An 18,376-nucleotide genomic window follows, 5' to 3' on the forward strand; every position below is an offset into this window, starting at 1 on the left:
CCTAACTAGCTTTGCCTCTGGCCCTCCTACTGATTAGGGTCTTGTTAGACACCCCTCCCCTGCCAGAGGGGCAGCCCCTCGTGGGGGGAGGCTGGAGACGCAGGGCTTTCATACCTGTCTCTGACGCAGAAAAGGGGGTGAGCGGGCTGGGGGCAGGTCGAATTTCACCCAGCCCCCCCGGGGTGTGTGTCTGCCCTTACACCCCCTTCCCAGTGTTCAGGTCCCCTAAACCGCCACCCAGGGCACCACGCCCCCGCTGGGCGTGTTCTCCTGCGGGGTCCCCAGTCGCCTGTGGGGCACCATGGGCACCCCGGTGTGCTCCTCAGCCCTGGGCAGTAGGGATGCCAGGCGGGAACTCAAAGCCGAGTGCTGACGCTCAGACACTTCACTTTATTGCTGGGCACTCATGTGAGAGCGACAGGAATGTGTGTTCCCAGGGGCTGGCCAGGAACATGGACAGTAACAGCAGGATATTAGGGGAGGGGTTTTTCGGGTGGGGGGACCAGGAGGGAAGAACATGAGGGGGCTCAGGGTGTGATGCAATGGTCACAGCCCGCCTTCTTTTGCCAGCCCCTATAAGTAGCCGTGGGCGGGAGCCAGGGGATTGCACCTGTTTCATTCCAGCTCCCGGAGGACGGAGGGAGGAGACCTGCATTTCCCATTCGCTACCTTTTCCCTAGCGCATTTCTCCGCCTTTGCAGCTCTCACTGCTCTGCGCGCTCCACTGAGACATGGGGACGTGGAGACCAGTCTCCTGGACCTGCTTAGGCGGCTGGCTGTGGATTCTACACGGTAAGTCCTGCGTTTTGCTCACTAGCGCGCGTGCTACTGTAAACTGGATCAAGCTCGCCCGGCCTCAGAGGCGGAGATGGTAAGAGACTATTGCTGATGCTTTTATTAACCAGACTCCTGCACTTTTCTAGCACAGCCTTTCGTCAGCGGGGCGACAGGTGCTTTACACAGGCAGGTCTCCTGATAGCTGGGGAAACTGAGGCAGGGCGACTTGAGACTAGAACTAGGGCCTGATCCTGAGATCTGCTGAGCATTTCCTCCGAGGTGCTGAGAACACAGGAGTTAAGGCAGCTCCGTATTTTGCAGGAGCTGTGCAGGATCAAGCCCAAGAAGCGGGTGAATTAACCTGTTCTCCTTACAACTGGTATTTGGTCCCAGGTGGTTCTCTGTAAACCCAATGCATTACGGAGACATTGTGTGTTCTTTGACCGTATGCCAAAGATTTCTGGCAACAATTTTGTGCTTTAATAAACCGCCCCCCCGCCGCCCCCAACCAGAGGGAAATAGGAAGAGGGTAAAAACGACAGGCACAGTAATACCCACATGTTGCCCTTTACAGAGACGCTTCCATCAGAGGATGTGAAAAGTTCTTGACAAACGTGGGGATGTGTTGTTGTTCCCATTTGACAGCTAGGGAAACTGAGGTAGGGTAAGTCCCATAGCGTCGTTCTCGGAGCTGTAAACACCACGTCTTCTCGTGTTACCGGGAGCAGCGTTGCACCGCTCTGCAGTTTCCTACGTTAGGATGGTCCATCCTGTTACAGATACAGTCTGAGCGCTCCTTAGAGCCCCTCGCTAGCCTCTCTGGAATGCATTGCGGCCCGTCGTGCGGTCAGTAGCGCTGCTGCTCTGAGTTCCAGATGTACCATCTCCACCCAGCGGCTCCGGTGTGTCCGGAACAGGTTACAATGTGCTCAGTCCTTGCTCGCTGCCTGGGCCAGTGCACGTGCTGGTTATGCACTGGGCCTGCGGAAACATGGCGCCTCCTCCTGACGAATCCGGAGGCTGCCGATAAAATCAGCAAAAAAGGGGGTTTTAAAAATGCCTCCTGCCGCTAAACATTCCTGCACGTGCACATAAAATCTCCCCGCCACCCAAAGAAATAAGCCGTGTGCTGCAGTTTACCTGTCGGTTACCCTGTGAACCGAGGGGCATGCCTGGGTCTGGGGGGGGGGGGGGCAAGGCGCTACTCAGTAGGATCAGGATCTAGCAAACTGGCTTGGAACAGCTGTTTGCCAGATGCCGTCCTGCCTTTCTCCCCAGGAGCCTGGATTTCAGGCCCCCTGTGGTGGGCGCAGCGATGGCACTGGCTGCCTAGAGAGGCACCCATATCCCACTGTAGGTCCCCTAGAGCTTTGCCTATAGGGGACATAGCATCGAAAGCATTCCCTGAAGGGGGCCCTCTGTGGTGTGTCCCATCTTGGCACCCTCAGACAGCTGCTCACAGCTGCCAATGATCCTGGGAAGGAGATCCCCCCCCCCCGGCTCTCCCTGCCCACCCACACATTCCACCTCCCTGCCCCAGGTCCCCTCCTAACCCCCAGCCCAATCTACCATTGGCCTGCTGCAGCACCAGCTTTTGTCCTACCCCGTGTCACCTTCTGCCCCTCTGCACTGTACCCGTAGAAAGGCTTAGAGGGTGCCAAGGTGCTGGGGGCCTGGACGTTAATGATCTAGGTGGGGGGAGACGTGGGCACTGGGGCTACACACTGCAGCGCTCTGGCTGACGTGCCAGCAGCTTGGCATCCGTTATCCAAATGAGCGAAGATGTATTCAGCACCTCTCTCCATCCGCACCCCTGCAGGCTCCTTCCCAGATGTGCATAAGTGAGGAGTCCGGTTGCACCATGACCAGCCAATAGACTAGCCAAACAATATCTCAACCCAGCTGCTTGGGAAATGCCCCAGTCCTATACTAACCTCTGCAGGAGTGACCGGCTTTCTCACCCCTTGCAAGTCAACTTCCCTAAACCATCGAGCTGATGGCAGCGCCCAGCCTTCTCCGCGCCCCCCTGAAATCATCCCCCTCTTCAAATACCTGGGAGATCAAAGCACAAATTCAGACTCCTGGACAGGCCAAAGATACCCTGGGTTGGATTCTCAGCCCCTTTTGCTCCCTTTACATCACTCAGGTGGGGTAAAGGGAATGTGAAACCGGCCACAAGTCCTCTGCTGGGTGGGGAGTCTCTGGCAGGTGTAGAGCCAGCGTAGCCAACTCCTCCCTCTCCCTCTCCACAGCCCCCCGTGCAGGAGAAGGTGATGCTGAGTGACCATAGCAAGCTGCTTTCTGGCTAGGCCCAGCTGGTACGTGGTTCTCTGGGACCGTTCGGTGCTAAGATGTACCTTGGATCAGGACAAGACTCAAGGAGTCCCACAGTTCTGCTACCCCCAGTGTAAGGTGGACAAAACAGGAACTTTGGCCTCCTGAGTGTTTTGGGAAAACAGCCGTTCCAGTCTGGGCCCCATCCTTGCAGTGAAGTTTGCCCCCAAATTTGGCTCAGGGTAAGCAAGGTCACCTGGATGATAAGGGTCATATTTTGAAGGCTTTATACAGCACTTTGCTGCATTGTAAAGACATTAACTAATCGGTCCTCACGTCACCCCTCTGAGCTAGCTGTCACTATCCCACTCGGACAGAGGGAAACTGAGGCACACAGCTAGTGGTTGAGGGCCTGCTTTTCCAAGGGAATGGCCACCCTCAACAGCAGAGCAAGGAACTGAACCCAGGAGTTCAGGCAATTTGGGGAGACTGCCACCCTCGCTCCACTGCTCAAAACCAACAGGCCCCCGCCCCGAGGTGTCAGAATGGTGTTGCCAAGATGCAGTGGCCCATAGAGGAATGTGCCAGGCCAGGCCCGTTCTTAGTAATCCTGCGAGTGGATTACCCTGGGGGTGCGCAGAAGCCCGAAAACACAGGAAACCAACGGCAAACGTGTGACCTGCAGCCCCTGAAGGAGAAAGCAGCTTATGTGGATTCCTCACCTGCCCTGGCAAACTGAAGTCTCATGTAATTAGCACTGATGCCGGCTCAGTGTCTGAGTCCTTTCCGGGGCACCCCAAAAGGACCCTGCGGGCTAGCGTTGTCCTGCACAGAAAAGCATTGAGTAGTTTGCAAACCAGGCTGGATTTATAACCAAGTTGCTTATTAGAATTACTTACGCCTTTGCTTCATGTCCTCCAGCCTGTGCAGACCCTGGGCCCACCTCTGCTGTCCCAGCCTCTCCAGAGGATGAGTTCACCCCTGGAGCTGCGTCTCCCACAGCGGCGGCGAGCAGTTTGCTCCGTGCCGGAGTCCTGGCAGTCACCTCGGCAGCACGATCTCCGTCCCCGTCCGCCATGGCCGCCAACACCACGTTGCCTGGAGAACGCGCCATTTCAAGCGGCCACGCCCGCGAAGCCAGCGCCTCTTTTCCGGCAGAGGGAGCAACAGCTAGTTTGGTGTCAGCCGTGAATGGGGCCAATGTCACTTCTGTCCCTGAAACAGCGTCTTCCTTCCCCGAGCCAGGAGCCAGCGGCGGTGAAGCAGCCGAGATCCCTACAGAAGAAGCAGAAATGTCAGTCAGCGCCACCAACTCTTCGCACGCCTCTCCGGAAACCAGGACAGTGGCCACGACTCCGGCAGGAGAAGCGGTTGCCACGTTGGCCTTGTTCTACTCCAGCCCAACAGACCCTCACCCGACCCTCTTCTCCCCTTCCGAGCTGGAGGTAACGAGCTCCGTTCCTGGCGCGTTCTCCGGTGTCGCCACCTCCTCTCCTCTCTCCGCAGCTACTGAGGACTGGACAGCCACCCCCGGCACTGGATGGGGGCCAGAGGACTTGGCATCCACTGGCACTGCTGTGTCCAATGGACCACCTCTTTCTCCATCGGTGGGAGAGATGGAGTCAAGTCCTGAGGCGTTCCTGTCTCCGGCTGCCTCTCCCGCTGAGGCCCCCGTCTCAGAGACCGAAAGCCCAGGGCAGGATGGATCGAGTGCTCCGGAATCCCCAGAACCACCTCCAGAGAGCGAGACAGGACGAGGAACATCGGCACTGGCAGGGGAAACATCCCCACCTGCCTTTGTAGCTGGGGGGGGAGAGGCTGGGTCACTAGGACCCGCAGAGACTGAGGGAGAGGGGCTCTCCCCAAGTGCATTTCCCAGCATTACTGGTTCCCATCATCTGGCTTCAGAGAGCGAGACAGTTACTGCCCCTGCAGTTCCGGAAGGAAGAGGGGATACGGGTAAGTCCGTGTCAGCCACAAATGAGGAAACCCCAACATCGGTGCTTGATACCCAGAGCCGAACAAATCCCTCGCCCTCCGACGCAGAGCAGAGTCCGGCTAACACAGAGGAGCTACCGACAGGAGATCTGGGGGCTTTGTCCAATGCCGAAACTTCCCCTCGTTCCTTTCTAGAGCCTGGGATGGGGACAGCCAGACCTACGCTGTCAGGAGAAACGGCCCCATCTGCCGTCCCGTCTCCCGGTGACATCCCTGCCGAGCCGTCCGTTTCAGAGAGTGAAAGTACGGGATCGTCCTCGGCTGGATTCTCTGGTGCTCCCGGTTCTCCCCAGCCCCCTCCAAATGCTGCAGGAGGGACTGCACCTGTCGCTCCTGGGGCGGGAGAGGAATTGGCAAACTCTGCCCACGCTAGTGTGAAGGGAACGCCCCGCGCTCCATCAGTCCTAGAGTCTGCGGCACCTGCGGCAGCAGCCAAAGGTCCTGCAGGAGCAAATGTTTCTGGCGGCTTTGCCAGTGGGGTAGCTGCACCCTCCAGTGCAGAGCCAGCAGCCAACCGCTCAGCGAACGAGGCAGCCACAGCATCTCACGCGGGCACCCGGAGTGAAACAGATCCCTTGCCCCAGCGCGCAGAGCCGAGTCCAGCTCCCACGGACGAGCTGCCAACAGGAGAACCTGGAGCCTTGGCTGTGGATTCTCCTCAGCCATCCTCGGCTCGGGACACAGCGCTGGCCCCCGCACCCGCAGAAAACAGAGGGGATACGGCTAGTCCGGTGTCTGCGGCGCATGGAGAAACCCCCATTTCCAACCCCAATCTCCAGAGTGCAACAAATCCCTCGCCCTCCGTCCCGGAGCGGAGTCCCGGGGAGGCAACAGAGGTGCCTGCCTTGGCCAGCGCCAACGCATCCCCTCGTGCGCCCTTAGGAGACGGGACCGTGCCAGGCAGACTCGCTCCATCGCGAATAACATCCCCACCTGCCTTTGCATCTCTCAGCGGAGCCCCGGCTGAGCCTGAAACAACGGACGATGCAACAAACGGATTGTCCGGTGCTCTTGGGGCTCCCCGTCCAGCCCTTGCGAGGGAGACGTCTGCAGCCAATGAGGGAACGTCCACGTCCGTCTTTGTAGTGCCTGGGGACCCAGCCTCTCTCCCCGCCATCTCAGACTCTCCGGGAGGCCCCAGCGCCGTGGGTTCTGCTCCTCCGTCTTCAGCTGGCGAGAGAGTTACCATCCCACCTGTAGCTATAGAAGGAAGAGGGGACGTGGCTGGTTCTGCGTCCGCAGCCAACGAGGAAACCACCACCTCTAACCCCGGTGCCCGGCATGCAGAGGCGAGTCCAGCACACGGGGCAGAGCTGCCCCCAGGAGAAAGAGGCGCTTGGGCCAATGCTGAGACCTCCCCATATTCGTCCGTAGGGGATGGGAGAGCCACAGGAATACACGCGCCGTCGGGGGAAACAACCCCAGCTGCCTTTGCCTCTCCCGGTGAAACCGCTGCTGGGCCCTCAGCTTCACAGACTGCACGGCCAGGACCTTTGTTTTCTAGTGCCCCGGTGCCCTCCCCCTCCTCTCCCGAGAGGCCGACAGTACTTGGGCCCGCTGGGGTTACGAAAGAAGCAGCCATCTCTGCCGGTGACTCAGGAGTCCCCGTGGCATTCCCAGGACTGGAGGCAGTGACCGGGCAACCACTAACGACAGTACGCCTGGCCACCTCTTGTACTCCCGCTGCCACGGGATCCCACGCCCCTTCCCTCCATTCGGAGAAGGGGAAAACGCCCCCAGAACGGGGGGCTAATCTGGGTTTGGCTGGTGCGTCCCATGTGCCAGCTGCCACCACTCCAGCACCCTCCAGAGGACGGGCAGCGACACCGTTCCCCCTCTTGGGAACAACAGGTATGTCCCACGCTGATAACTAGTGTCCCCAGATGGGTTCGTTTCAGGCTGGTGTTTTTCAGCTCAGTCCCATCCGCTCTCCAGGCTGGTTGTCCATGTGCAGTAGCACATCTTGGGTCTCCCGGGCTGAGGTCTGGGGCACGCTGGGAGACCTGTTTTCCTGGGGACAGGGGCCATGGTGTCAGGGTGGTGTCAGGGTGGAAGCCATGTTGGTTTTGTGGAGCTCTGTTATGAAGGGTCACTTAGTGTCTTTGTGAAAACCCCGGTTTCTAAATGAAAGGGATGAATTCAGCGCTTGCGATAGGAGCCTCCTAATATTTACTCACGGCTTTGAGCTGTACTTTATCGTGCCTAACCCCTAGGAAGCAATGGCAGATGCCCCCCTAGGCCTCTCCCTGTCAACGCGGGTTTGGGCAAAGACTTATCTCTGAATATTTCACAGCCAGCCTTTCCCTTTTTGGTGCTGGCCCAAATAACAGAGTGCAGCTGAGGCCAGTTAGGCACTTGACCATCTGGCCGCACATCAGGTAGTTGAACATCTAATTTGTACCATTTGTAAACATGGAGGGTTCTGAGTGGTGTATGATTTCCCTTCCCAACTCCTGAGATATTGCTCTGGTTGTGTCAACAGCCCCTCAGTCCGATACTAGAGCAGGGTTTGACCAGGAGAGAACAGCGTCGGTGTCAGCTGGGACCAGAGAGGCCACTACAAGTGGTACAGAACAGTCAGCAACAGGTAAGCCACCTCCCATGAATTTCTGAGCAATAGACAGATTTCTGCAACTGAACATGACCTCCGCTGTCCCCCTGACGATTTACCCCCCTGTACGATTACCTGCTGCTCTGAGGCATCGGGGTCCCCTCCAACCCGGATCCTATGGTTCAAGGAACCTGCCTTAATTCCACTCCGCTTCCCCTGCCCAAAGCGGGTCTTTTGTCCCCTGCCGTCCGCTCGGTACCTTTGATATTTGAAAATCTTTAGCTAGTGAACTAAAGGAAGCTGCTTGTAATCATTGTGTTTTAGTTGCAGCCGTGCCACTGTATCCATATGGAGCAAAGGAAAGCGATAAGCAATACGTGGAGAGAAGAGTGGATTTTAACTCCCGTGTCTTCAAACCCGAGATTGGGTTCCCATTTGGGAAAACGCTGCACGATTCTCTCTATGTGAGTCTAAATGAGATGTGCACTTGGCCAGTCCTTTAGAAACGAACAAAGATCTGTTGGAACATGCAGAGCGGATTAAGATTTTAGCTGGTCGGGTATAAATGTGGGGAGTTTTCCCCCCTCATTTTCAACAACTGTGGGTTAATTTTTGTAGACATAAAAATCATTTTTATTGGTGGCTGGAAAAAATGTTCCTTGGATTTTATCTCCAGTGTCTGAGCCAGAGGTGTTTTCACTGGATTTAGAGGGTTTATTAAGATCACAGTGACTTTCTAATTTAAAAAAAAATGTTTTGCAATGAAACAGTAAAAAATGAACTACAGCAGGGGCTGCCTTTTCGCTCGGTGCCTGCGCGGCGCCTGGCTCAGTGCAGACCTGGCTGGTGGCTGGATCTCCTGGGCACTACAGCAATGCAAAAATCAGTAATAATGATCAAAGACACACTACAGATAGGTCTGAGCCCCAAATCCCCTAATGTCAACGGGCGTCTTTCTATTGACTTCAGCGGACTCTGCAGCAAGCCTGTGACTATCTGTCTACACAGCAAAGAAAAACCTGCCCCTGTCCTGTGCCAGCCGACGGGCTCGTGGGGCTGTTCCATTGCTGTGTAGATGTCTTGGGCTGGAGCCTGAGCTCTGGGAACCTCCCACCTCGCAGGGTCCTAGAGCCCGGGCTCCAGACGTCTACGCAGCAATGAAACAGCCCCGCAGCCCCAGCCCCGCGAGCCCGGGTCAACTTGCACGGGCCAGCTGTGGGTGTGTAGACAGAGCCTGTGCTTCGTTATGCATTAGTTCGTCTCTCCTGCGAAGGAGCTAACATAAGGAATACTGTCGTTTAGTTTACAGACAACGGACAAATCGTTTTTCCAGCCTCAGACAGTGACATGTTCCCATCTCCAAACCCACCTCCCGGAGGATTTACCGGCCGTGAGAAAGTACCAATGGTTGCTGTGTTTTGGGCTAACGCGGATTTCTCCAAAGGCGTTGGCACAACGTTTTACCAGGTCAGTTTTTACACGTGGGGAGGCCCAGCTAGACGTGCTAGACGTCAGACACAGGTATGCTGCACTTGTTCGCATTCTGCGGCTTATGATTTAGCAAGTCATTAGATATCCTGCCGATGTGGAGACGACCGAGCAGTGGGGCTTTATAGGGTTACCGGATTCAGCAGTTCCTGCTGGTCTCCTAACGTCCGAGTCCAGCCTCACTCGGGATGAAATTCGCCCCTTTGCAGAGGGTCTGCGTAAGGCCTAAGCATCACGTAAGTCCTTAGTCAACGGGAGGAATATGCATGAGTGAGCCGAGGGGTTGTGGTCTCCTTTGAGACCTTCGCATGCGTAATGCTAGCTCTGCCCTTCCCTGCCCTGGAGCCGTAACATACCCATGCACAACCCGCAGGAGTTTGTTACTCGGGATTCTGCCGAACACCCGTTTGTCCGAGACGTGGAGGCCAAGATTCGGCGATACCTGAAGACTTCGTACTCTGCAAAATGGACCCTTAAGATCACCTGGGAGAAGGCCCCAGCCTATCCAGCATGGCGACCTGTCACTCGGGTAAGTGGCCACATGGGCTTCAGGAAGCTATTGTCAAAGTGGCTTCCTGCCCCAATGACCCGCACCCCCCAGTGTTGGTCAGGCTTAGGCTGCCGCATTGTGTCTGTGTCCTGTGATACGCGGGTCATATTTAGATGCCCCCGGCAGCTTTTCTCCAGAGAGCTGTTGCTTCTGGATTGGTCTGGATCGATTTCCAAACGTTCTGGGGAACTTCTACGGGAGGAAGGACGATTCAGTGATTAGGGTGCTAGTCTGGGACTCGGGAAACTTGGGTTCAGTTTACTGCTCCACTACACAGGTCCCATGTGACCTTGGGCAAGTCCCTGTCTCTCTGTGCCTCAGTTTCCCATCTGTAAAATGGGACAATACCTACATTAAACACGATGAAGTGCTCAGATGCTAGTGACAGGGACCAGATAACCTATGATAGCCTGAATTCGTGAACTTGGAGCGGGCATGAATTCAGAACCCATGCTACCATTACTACTGTGCACTACTACTGTGTGGGAGAAACAAGTTAACTTTTGAGTGTTTCACTTGAACATTTAGCGAAGATAAATTCACCCCATGCATGAGACCTATGCAAAAGAGGGCTTACGTGGGTCTCTAGGTAAAGCCCCCTACACTCACTTTTCATGGAGACATCCTAAGTAATATAATCTTTCTGTTTGTTACATGATGAATTGCATACAGAGCTGATCAAAAACTATCACACGTTGAAACCAATTTTTTAAGTTGTTTGTTTCAAACCCTTTGAAATAGGCCCATTTTTTGGTGATCTTGAATTATTTTTCAAAATATATTTTTAATTTGGCATTTATACACATTTTTATTGGAAACCTTTTCAAAGTGGTTATGGGAAGCTTTGCTTGACCAAAAGCACGATTTTCAGTAAATTAAAGTGTTTGACAATCGTTTTGATAAAACCTTCGACGAAAATGTCACAACGCTTTCCACGAAAAATAAGAAAGGTTGACAGTGTTTGGTGGCCAAGTTTGCTTGCACAGTCTTTGGTGGCCTGTGACATTTATTTCGAGAATTACGCCTGTCGTTGCTTCCTGTGTCTAGTTTTATTACTGCCAAGCTCTCCGGGAGTTGCAGAGATTCACCCCTACGCCTCACTGTCACAGCGGAGAACTCCTTGTTAGCATTAGCGCTGTTTGTTGTCTCTCGCTGAATAGTGATTTGTACCCCCATAGCCTCATCCTGTCCCTTCCCCGCGCACCTTGTGTTTCTCTAGACAAACACATACCAGGCTGTGCTCACCACGGATGGACTCAAGTCCTACGTCCTCATCCTTTACCAAGATGGCGGCATGCAATGGGATTACCCCAAGCTGGGTTTGACCAACGTGCTGATGGGCTACTCCAGGTGCTGTATGCTCACTCCTCTATGGATCAATTCATACGACTCCCAATTCTGTATTTACCCCTTTGCAGCTGGGTCACATTGCAACCTCAGAACTACCATAATGTGCCCCTGACGGTGCCCCTGTGTCTCCCGAGGGTGTCGTGTCGTTAAAATGCAGGCGACCCCTTGAAAGGCTGAGGATTTACAAATATAAATGAGCATTGGGTGTCTTGTGAACTTTGGACCGATCAGGATTAAGGGAGCTCTCCATTGCTTTGCTTGTAATCTAATGAATGAGAGTCACTCCCGGCTCTCTCTTTCCATACACAGAGAGCAGCACCGGCTTTCAGTCTTTTAGTCTAGATGAAGCCAAACAAGTACAATACGACCCAAACTAAAGTTCCCCTGGGAGAAAGCAGAGCGTGTGTGTCTCCTCAGTAACAGGCTACAGGAGGGTTGAAACCAAAATGGCGGCAGTTCTCTGCACACTCCATGAATCCTTAAAAGGAGCATTACCCTGCCAGCAAAGGCATTGCCGCTTCAGAGCTCTCAGCACCACAGCTGCTTCCTGGCGAGACGCCCATAGGCTCAGCCTTGTGCTCTGTGAGCCGGGGATGCTTATCCGTTGATCTGCTGTGGGCCCCCATCCCCCTGTGTCTGAGGTGGGCGATGAGATTGGCAGGTCGGGAGTTGTTCATAGAGAACTTGCTGGGGCTGGTGTAGAGCAGAAACCTGCTCCCATCAGGAAGGGTGATGATGGGTTTGCTTTGTCGTTCAGCGGGGATGGATTTTACCGAAATGACCATCTGACCCGAAGGCCCCCAGCCGCCAAATATCGCCCCGACCAGTTCAGAGGCTACAACACAGGTACGGGCCCCGCAGCCAAACGGTTTCATTCTGCGGCTGAGATGGGCCAAGACTGTGCCGAGGTGAGAGGTTCCCAGGTTCCCCCAGACGCTGTGAGTGAGCTCCTGGCCCCATTGAAACCAGGGGAAAATCTCCCAGGGCTGTCAGTGGGGCCAACACTGACCCGCTGAATGGCCACCTTGACGTGCAGCTAACGCCCCAGGAATGCCCCTTGCGCGGCACTGGCCCAATCAGACATGCCTGTCAGGACTGGCTGTGCCCACGGCCTATTGCTTTACAAGCCGGAGCTGAATCCTACGCCTACTCACAGGGACAGTGCCTAGCTGAGAGACCATCCCCAGAGCTACCGCGATGCAGCTTTCACACTCGGCGCGTGAGTTTCGGGAGTGTTCCAATGGCAACAGTCGGAGGCTGTGGAACGAGGCCCGGGTTAGCTTTCCATGTCCGAAAATATCACCAGTTAGTCTCCCGTATGGTCCAAGCTGTCCGAGAACTCAGCTTAGTCCAGTCTCCCTCTGCCTGAGCTAGTACAATCTTGCCGTTGACTCAGTGGAAGGCAAAACCTGTTGATTGTTTTGGCCCTAGATCTGCGTGGGCTGTGGATATACAGTCTAGCCAGTCAGGTGCGTGTGAACTACAGACTGAGGTGTCTGGCCTGGCTTCGCACGGAGCAAGATCCAGCTGGTTGGAACAAGGATCTGCCGTCCTGCCCTTGCTCGCTGCGAGACGGAGCGTTGGATCGGCACTACCGACGGAGCAGAGGAGGTGGGGTATGCTGGCAGGGCCAGGGCCAGATGGGCCTGTTAGATCTAGTCCTCACCCTGTGGTCCCTTTCCTTGCTCTGCGCGAGGTTAGCTCTAACACGGCACCTCCCTTCACTGTGAGTGAGATGGACTAATGCCTCCTCCTTACGAGGCTGTGAGGGGTTAGTATGGAGAAAGCGCCTGCCCCACAGAGAGGGCTGGACCTGCTGACCTAGGAGGGTCATCTCCATGGAGACCCAGCAGCTGAGAAGGGGCGCAATCCCCCCCAGTACCTCTTCCCCTGCAGTGACAGGGAATCAGTCACGTGGGCCCATCCTGCCCCAAGCGAGGATCCCAGCTCAGCACCCGTGAGGAGAGAGAATCCCAGTCCTGCCAGCGGAAATACAACTCACCATGGGCCCCAAGCCCATTCGGGCCCCGAACTCTGTCCCCTGTGGTTTGGGGCCGTCTTCTCAATAATGGTGCTTAGCCAATGGCTCATCTCGTTCATCCTCAAAACCCCCCTGGGGGTAGGCAAGCGTTGGTAATTGACTCTCTCTACACAGTGGGGGGACTGCAGGGGCCATGAACCCTGTCTCCCACTGTGATCTGAGACGGGCCAAAGCCCGGTCACGCCCAGCCTGTGGGCCCAGCACAAGTCCAGGTTGCTTTTTCGGGGATTTAGCCTTTGCAGGTGAATTGATACTAGTTGCTCGTGTTTCCTCTTTGCGAGCGAGGCATTGCCTAGAGAGGCTTGCAAGAAACAGCAGCAGGAAATTCACCCAGCTCCAACATCACTCGGGCCCTCTATTTTTTTACACTCGGTTGTAGTTTAATGATTCCGGGGTGTCCCCCACTTACGTTTGTTGCTGGTTCACCACGGCCTGCAGCAGCCACAATACCTAATGAGCTGACAAGGTATTGCTGGATGTCACCATTGCTTGGTGGGCTGGAGAATCAATCCCGACACACGAGTGCGTACGTTCAGGGGCTCAGAGGAGCTTTGTGCGAACTGGGCTCTCTAAGACCCGGAGCCAGAGCCTGCTGAAATCCAGGGGAACCTTTCCATGGCTTCACTGGGCTTTGGATTGGGCTGGAAACCCAGGGGCTGCATGGCCAGGGAGGCCTCTTGCGCTGCACGGCTCCGGGGCACGTCCACACCCAGAGTCTGAAAGCTGCCGCGCGAACGGCGGGTTGTTGCAGGTTTGGCGGACGCCCGTGTGACGATGCTGTATCCAGCCTCCCCGAACCAATATGGCGCCGGGATCCGCTGTCTCTACAACAGCCAGAGCGAGCTCGTCGACGGGCGGCAGGAGAGATCCTGGAAGGACTCGCGCCAAGCGTCCCCTGACCGCGGTAAGCACGGCCGAGGAGTTTTGGCAGCTTGCCCCCACGTCGTGCAATGGGAACCACGTGGGCTGGGCCTGCCTTAGCTTTTCGGTGATTTTTCCAGGGAAATTTAAGATTTTTTTCTTTGACTGTCTGGGTAGCTGTGAGGCCAGTGGGTGCCTGCCCAGCACAAGTCCGAACCTATTACTAACTGGTGCACACCGAGCACTGGAGACACAAGACAGGGCAGACCAGGTTCTGCAGCAGGGTCGACGTGTTACTAGTGTCAGCTCCCGCTAATTAGAATAATGTCACTAAATACGGGTTCCCAGCATTTGACATTTTTTCCCTCAGAAAGGGCTTGGGTCGGAGTTCCTGGGTTAAGTAAAATCCCCTCTTGGCTCTAATGGAAGAGTTAGGTGAGAAAACACTGATTCGGCATTCGCCGTTGCCCATAAACAAGGCTTATGAACCATTTTAACTTCTCTGCACCTCAGGTTTTGTCAGTTTGTCTGCTAAGGGAGGAGCGACTCATGGGACCCAAGCCAAGAGCCACTGACAGAAATGGGGTGTTTGTTTCACTGACTCCAAGGGGCATCGGATTAGGCCGGTTCTGCCCAGTTCCCTGGCAGATGTTTGTAACTTTTCCCTTCGTGACACTGTGCTGCACTTTCCATCTCCAGATGCAGAGTTAAAGTTGCACGACTGGTGCTGCCGGCAGGCGGGGAGCCCCCAGCTCTGTGCTAAGTACAGTCAGAAGAGACCAAAGATCGGCTGTGCTGGAGACAGGCTGCCAAACCAAAGTGAGTTCCCAGAGCCAGGACGCAGGGACTGGGGAGTGCACCTGTCATCTGCCAGCGTGGGCATTATTTTCCTAGGGGTTGGGGGCTGAAAGTGAATGTCCCTTTGGCCAATTTAACAACAGCCAGCAACAAAAACTAGAAGCACTCCAGAGAATCCGGGCGTGGGTCGCTTTCTGTCTCCACCTATACGTTATTTTCACCCCCTCGCACTGTGTCCTCTGCACACTTGGTGTCAAGAGATTTCCACGCCGAACTCACTGGGCCAGGTAAGGATTTGTATAGAATCTGGAGCTGGTTGGCCCTGTGGGTCTTCGGGGTCATATGCCCCCAGCTTGTAGGGTTGTACTTTGGCCATGCATAGGACGGGGGAAAAGGGTGTGGTGAAATGGATCTCTGCACAGCAGGCCAACACCAGGCCTATGCACTGCTGAAGTGCCACAGGGAGAAACGTACATCGTGTTTAACTGTTCACGCTCAATGTTTCATGCTTTCTTCTTGAGCTAGCTACTGCTGGAGACAAGACTAGATGGGTCACTGCTCAGAGCCAGGATAGCAAGTCCTACGGTAAAAGCTCTGGTTGCTCCTGTATTGATCATGTAGCGAGACCAGGATCCCAGCTTGTTAATAAGCTGTCACAATCGGAGGATGCTGGACTCAAGGTGGGAGTAAAGAATGACGTGATGCCAGCTCACGCCGTTTTCACTCTTTCTTGTCACCAACAGCAACGTCCTCAGAAGAGGCAGCGAGCTCCTCCGAGGAAGGAAGAGGTGAGCACACTGGGTGGGGCGGGGCTTTGCGTTCCTCCTGCACCCTGGTCCCCTAGCCCGAGAACTTTCTCACTAGCCGAAAGCAGGCAGAGTAGCTCGGAGAGCTGGGAACCACCACCGGCAGCCAGATGTGGAGTTGATTTGGCTGGAGCGCTGAGCACCTGCAGTGCCGGTGAAAGCCAACGGGAGCTGCGGGTGCTGAGTGCAGGGACTGGATTCCTTCAATGCCCCACCAGGGCCTTTGTCGTTTTATTGGGCTTCCGTCCCCGAGGTGTGCGGGGAGCAAGGGACCCTCGGTGAAGGGAGCTGCATTTCCTCAGGGCACCGGATCTGCCAATGTAAATGTGCCTGCTTGGTTTGGGAGGGGGGGAAGTGAGCAATGTGTGTGGGTCCTAACTGCGCTGCCCAGTGATGGGAGCTCACTAGCCTTGTTACCTGGCAGCTGGGCTCTGGCTTTTGCGATACGCTCTCCAGGTGCTGGTCCTGGGGCCAGCGCCCGTTGAAATCAATAGGAGTGATGCGCCTCAAGGATCTTTGAAGATCTGGGCCCGGTTCATTCTGTCCAATGTGTTCACCACGGCCAGGGAGACAAAGGGCCGGCAGCAATCCCGTGTTATTGCACGATCCTCTCATCTGAATCAGACCCCCCTTGGAGAGAGGACACGTGGGTCATGCTGATGTCACTCGCGCTGGGATGGGCGTCGCTAGTAATGTACGATTTCGGTGGGGTTTGTTCACTGACTGATCTGCAGCTCGGAAGCCTGCCAGGGTTTTCCTGGAGTGAGCAGGACAAATTTTCGCACCTGGGTGTTGTTCCGCAAGCCGGGTAGCGAATGTCACACGTGGACAATTACATGCCCATTTCAGCCACCTCGTGCAGCTGCAGCGGGGTTCTGGGCTCAGCTCCGTGATGGCAGTTACGCCAGGGGCCAATTTCCCGCCCTCTTCATTTCAGGCCCTGCGGTAAATGAGGGTGAGGGACGAACTGCTGGTGTTTTCCTTTAGCAGAAGCCCCTAATGCTTCTTTTTATTCATTACAGATTGAGAATCCATCTGCTCCAGGCCTTGGCGATTCTCCACGGCCAGCCTCGCTCCTCTGACGCTTTGCTAAATGGGACCGGTAAAGAATCTCTAATGCGATCTGAGATCTCCTCCGCGGATGGTAGGGCTGAAGTGTTCCTGATTCGCAGAGCTGGTGGGACGCTTGGGGGGAAAATCCGGCGGGTTTTTGTAAGAGGGCGTCCGTGTTACCCCAAGAGCTATTCCTGTTTGCAAATAAAGACTTGGAAGAGTATTCGCATCTGTGACTGTTTGCCAGCAGCGTGCTTGGAACACGCAGTCCGATCTGGTGGTTGCCGGAACGCCTACCATTGTGGTGTTTAAGCCCCAGCATAGGGGATCACCCGGCCCATGCCCATGGATGGGGGAGGCCACTCGAGCGCTGTAGAATGCTTTTCTGTGTGGTAGATCATCCCTGAACCGTGTTTCAAAGGGAGTGATAGGAAGGGCGAGAGGGAAGCTGCCGGCTGCAAAAGGAGGGAGCTGTGAGTGGACGGGAAGGAACCAGGAGGGGACAAAACCCTTCTAGCCACTTAACCTTGGACAAAAGGGCTTCTCCTGCCTGGCAGGCTCATGTGGCTAGTACTGGGGACATCCGGTGGCTGGAGAGCGGGTTGTCGTGAGCATTTGACAGTCAATAACTCTGGCACGTGGCACGTTTCTGCTCCCGGCCGGGCTGAGCAGAACCCGGGAGTTGGGTTCCCGGAGGGACACACACAATAAGCTGGTTCCCTCTACTAATCCACCAGCCAGGAGTGGTGCATATGCCTGGCGAATGGCACCCGGTAAGTCCTTCAGCCCTGTTCTGAGGCCGTCGGTGTGGGGGTTGTGGGTGGGACATCTGGGCCTGGGTGAATTTCATCCACAAGATGAACAAGTGCCCCAGAAAACTCAGCTGCTTGAATCTTAACACACCAGGCAGAGGCAGAACGAAGGCCAGTTGGAGGCCAGGGAAGGCAGGTGAGCCCAAAGTGGGCGGGTATAAGGCGCAGAATTTTAACAACGGGGCTAATGAACCTTTGCCACAGCTCCCCTAGGAATGTGGCGGAGCCGCCAGCACTAGCCAGCAAGACTGGATGTCTCTTTCTAAGAGCTGTGCTCTCGCTCCATCAGAAATGAGGGGCTGGATGCAGGAATCGCAGGGGGGAAGCCTCTGGCCTGGATGATGCAGCTTTGAGGAGGTGATTGTACCGGTCCCTTCTGGCCTGGGAATCGAGGAGTCCCGACGCCCACCCCTACGCTAATGGCCAGACCAGGGCGCCAGCTTTCTGACGGGCTGTGTTGACCCACCTGTAGGTGAGGGAACTCCGTGTTCCCTTTGTGCTGCTGGCTTTGCTCACTTCAGCAGCACTTCATACCTCCCCCAGGTTTGCTTTCAGGGCTGGGACAATTTGCTGGCTGGGAGCCTCATTCTGAAGTTTCATTTTATGTTCTTGAAAGAAAAAAATGAATTAAGCCCTAGATGCCATAGACAGACATGTTACAAACGTGACGAGCTGTCGAATACTCTTGTAAGTGTAACAGCCCTGAGCGGCTATGCCAAAGACGCCTCTTCAGACGCACACCTTGGGCAGGGCCGGTGCTAGCCCCCTCCTCATCCCACACGGACCCTACGCCTAGGGGGGGACATTTTCCACTCTGTGTAGGGCACACCAGAATCCCACAGACGAGTACAGCCTCCAAAACAGCCAGGAACAGGCCGCAAGTGGCACCGGCCCTCTGCATTAGCTGGTTTCCCTCCCTGGGCCCATAGCCTGCTCGCTCGCTGCTCCTAGTGTTGCTACAAGCATATATTGCTAGTTTTTGCCTATCACCATGGCATCGCGGTGGCTTACAAGGCC

At 55.4% G+C, this 18,376-nt stretch overlaps 1 protein-coding gene across 1 annotated transcript; it reads left to right on the forward strand.

The window, feature by feature from the left end:
* Nucleotides 1–622: 622 nt before the first annotated feature.
* Nucleotides 623–16,770, forward strand: MUC4 (mucin 4, cell surface associated). The gene is made up of 13 exons (XM_054040285.1): nucleotides 623–792; nucleotides 3,973–6,900; nucleotides 7,532–7,636; nucleotides 7,925–8,064; nucleotides 8,903–9,067; nucleotides 9,462–9,617; nucleotides 10,858–10,988; nucleotides 11,746–11,834; nucleotides 12,420–12,599; nucleotides 13,781–13,933; nucleotides 14,590–14,709; nucleotides 15,432–15,476; nucleotides 16,517–16,770. Exons 1-13 carry the CDS (start codon nucleotides 732–734, stop codon nucleotides 16,519–16,521), a joined length of 4,278 nt encoding a protein of 1,425 aa, XP_053896260.1. The 5' UTR covers nucleotides 623–731; the 3' UTR covers nucleotides 16,522–16,770.
* Nucleotides 16,771–18,376: the final 1,606 nt, after the last annotated feature.

This window comes from Malaclemys terrapin, chromosome 9 (genome assembly GCF_027887155.1).
Source record: "Malaclemys terrapin pileata isolate rMalTer1 chromosome 9, rMalTer1.hap1, whole genome shotgun sequence".
Classification (NCBI taxonomy): Eukaryota; Metazoa; Chordata; order Testudines; family Emydidae; genus Malaclemys; species Malaclemys terrapin.

What these genes read in the sequence shown, in the direction of transcription:
- MUC4 (XM_054040285.1), top strand. Translation starts at nt 732, where the DNA reads ATGGGGACGTGGAGACCAGTCTCCTGGACCTGCTTAGGCGGCTGGCTG. An exon ending in TACAGAACAGTCAGCAACAG is followed by an intron (nt 7,637 to 7,924) that starts GTAAGCCACCTC and finishes ATTGTGTTTTAG; the next exon opens with TTGCAGCCGTGCCACTGTAT. An exon ending in CCAAGCGTCCCCTGACCGCG is followed by an intron (nt 13,934 to 14,589) that starts GTAAGCACGGCC and finishes TTCCATCTCCAG; the next exon opens with ATGCAGAGTTAAAGTTGCAC.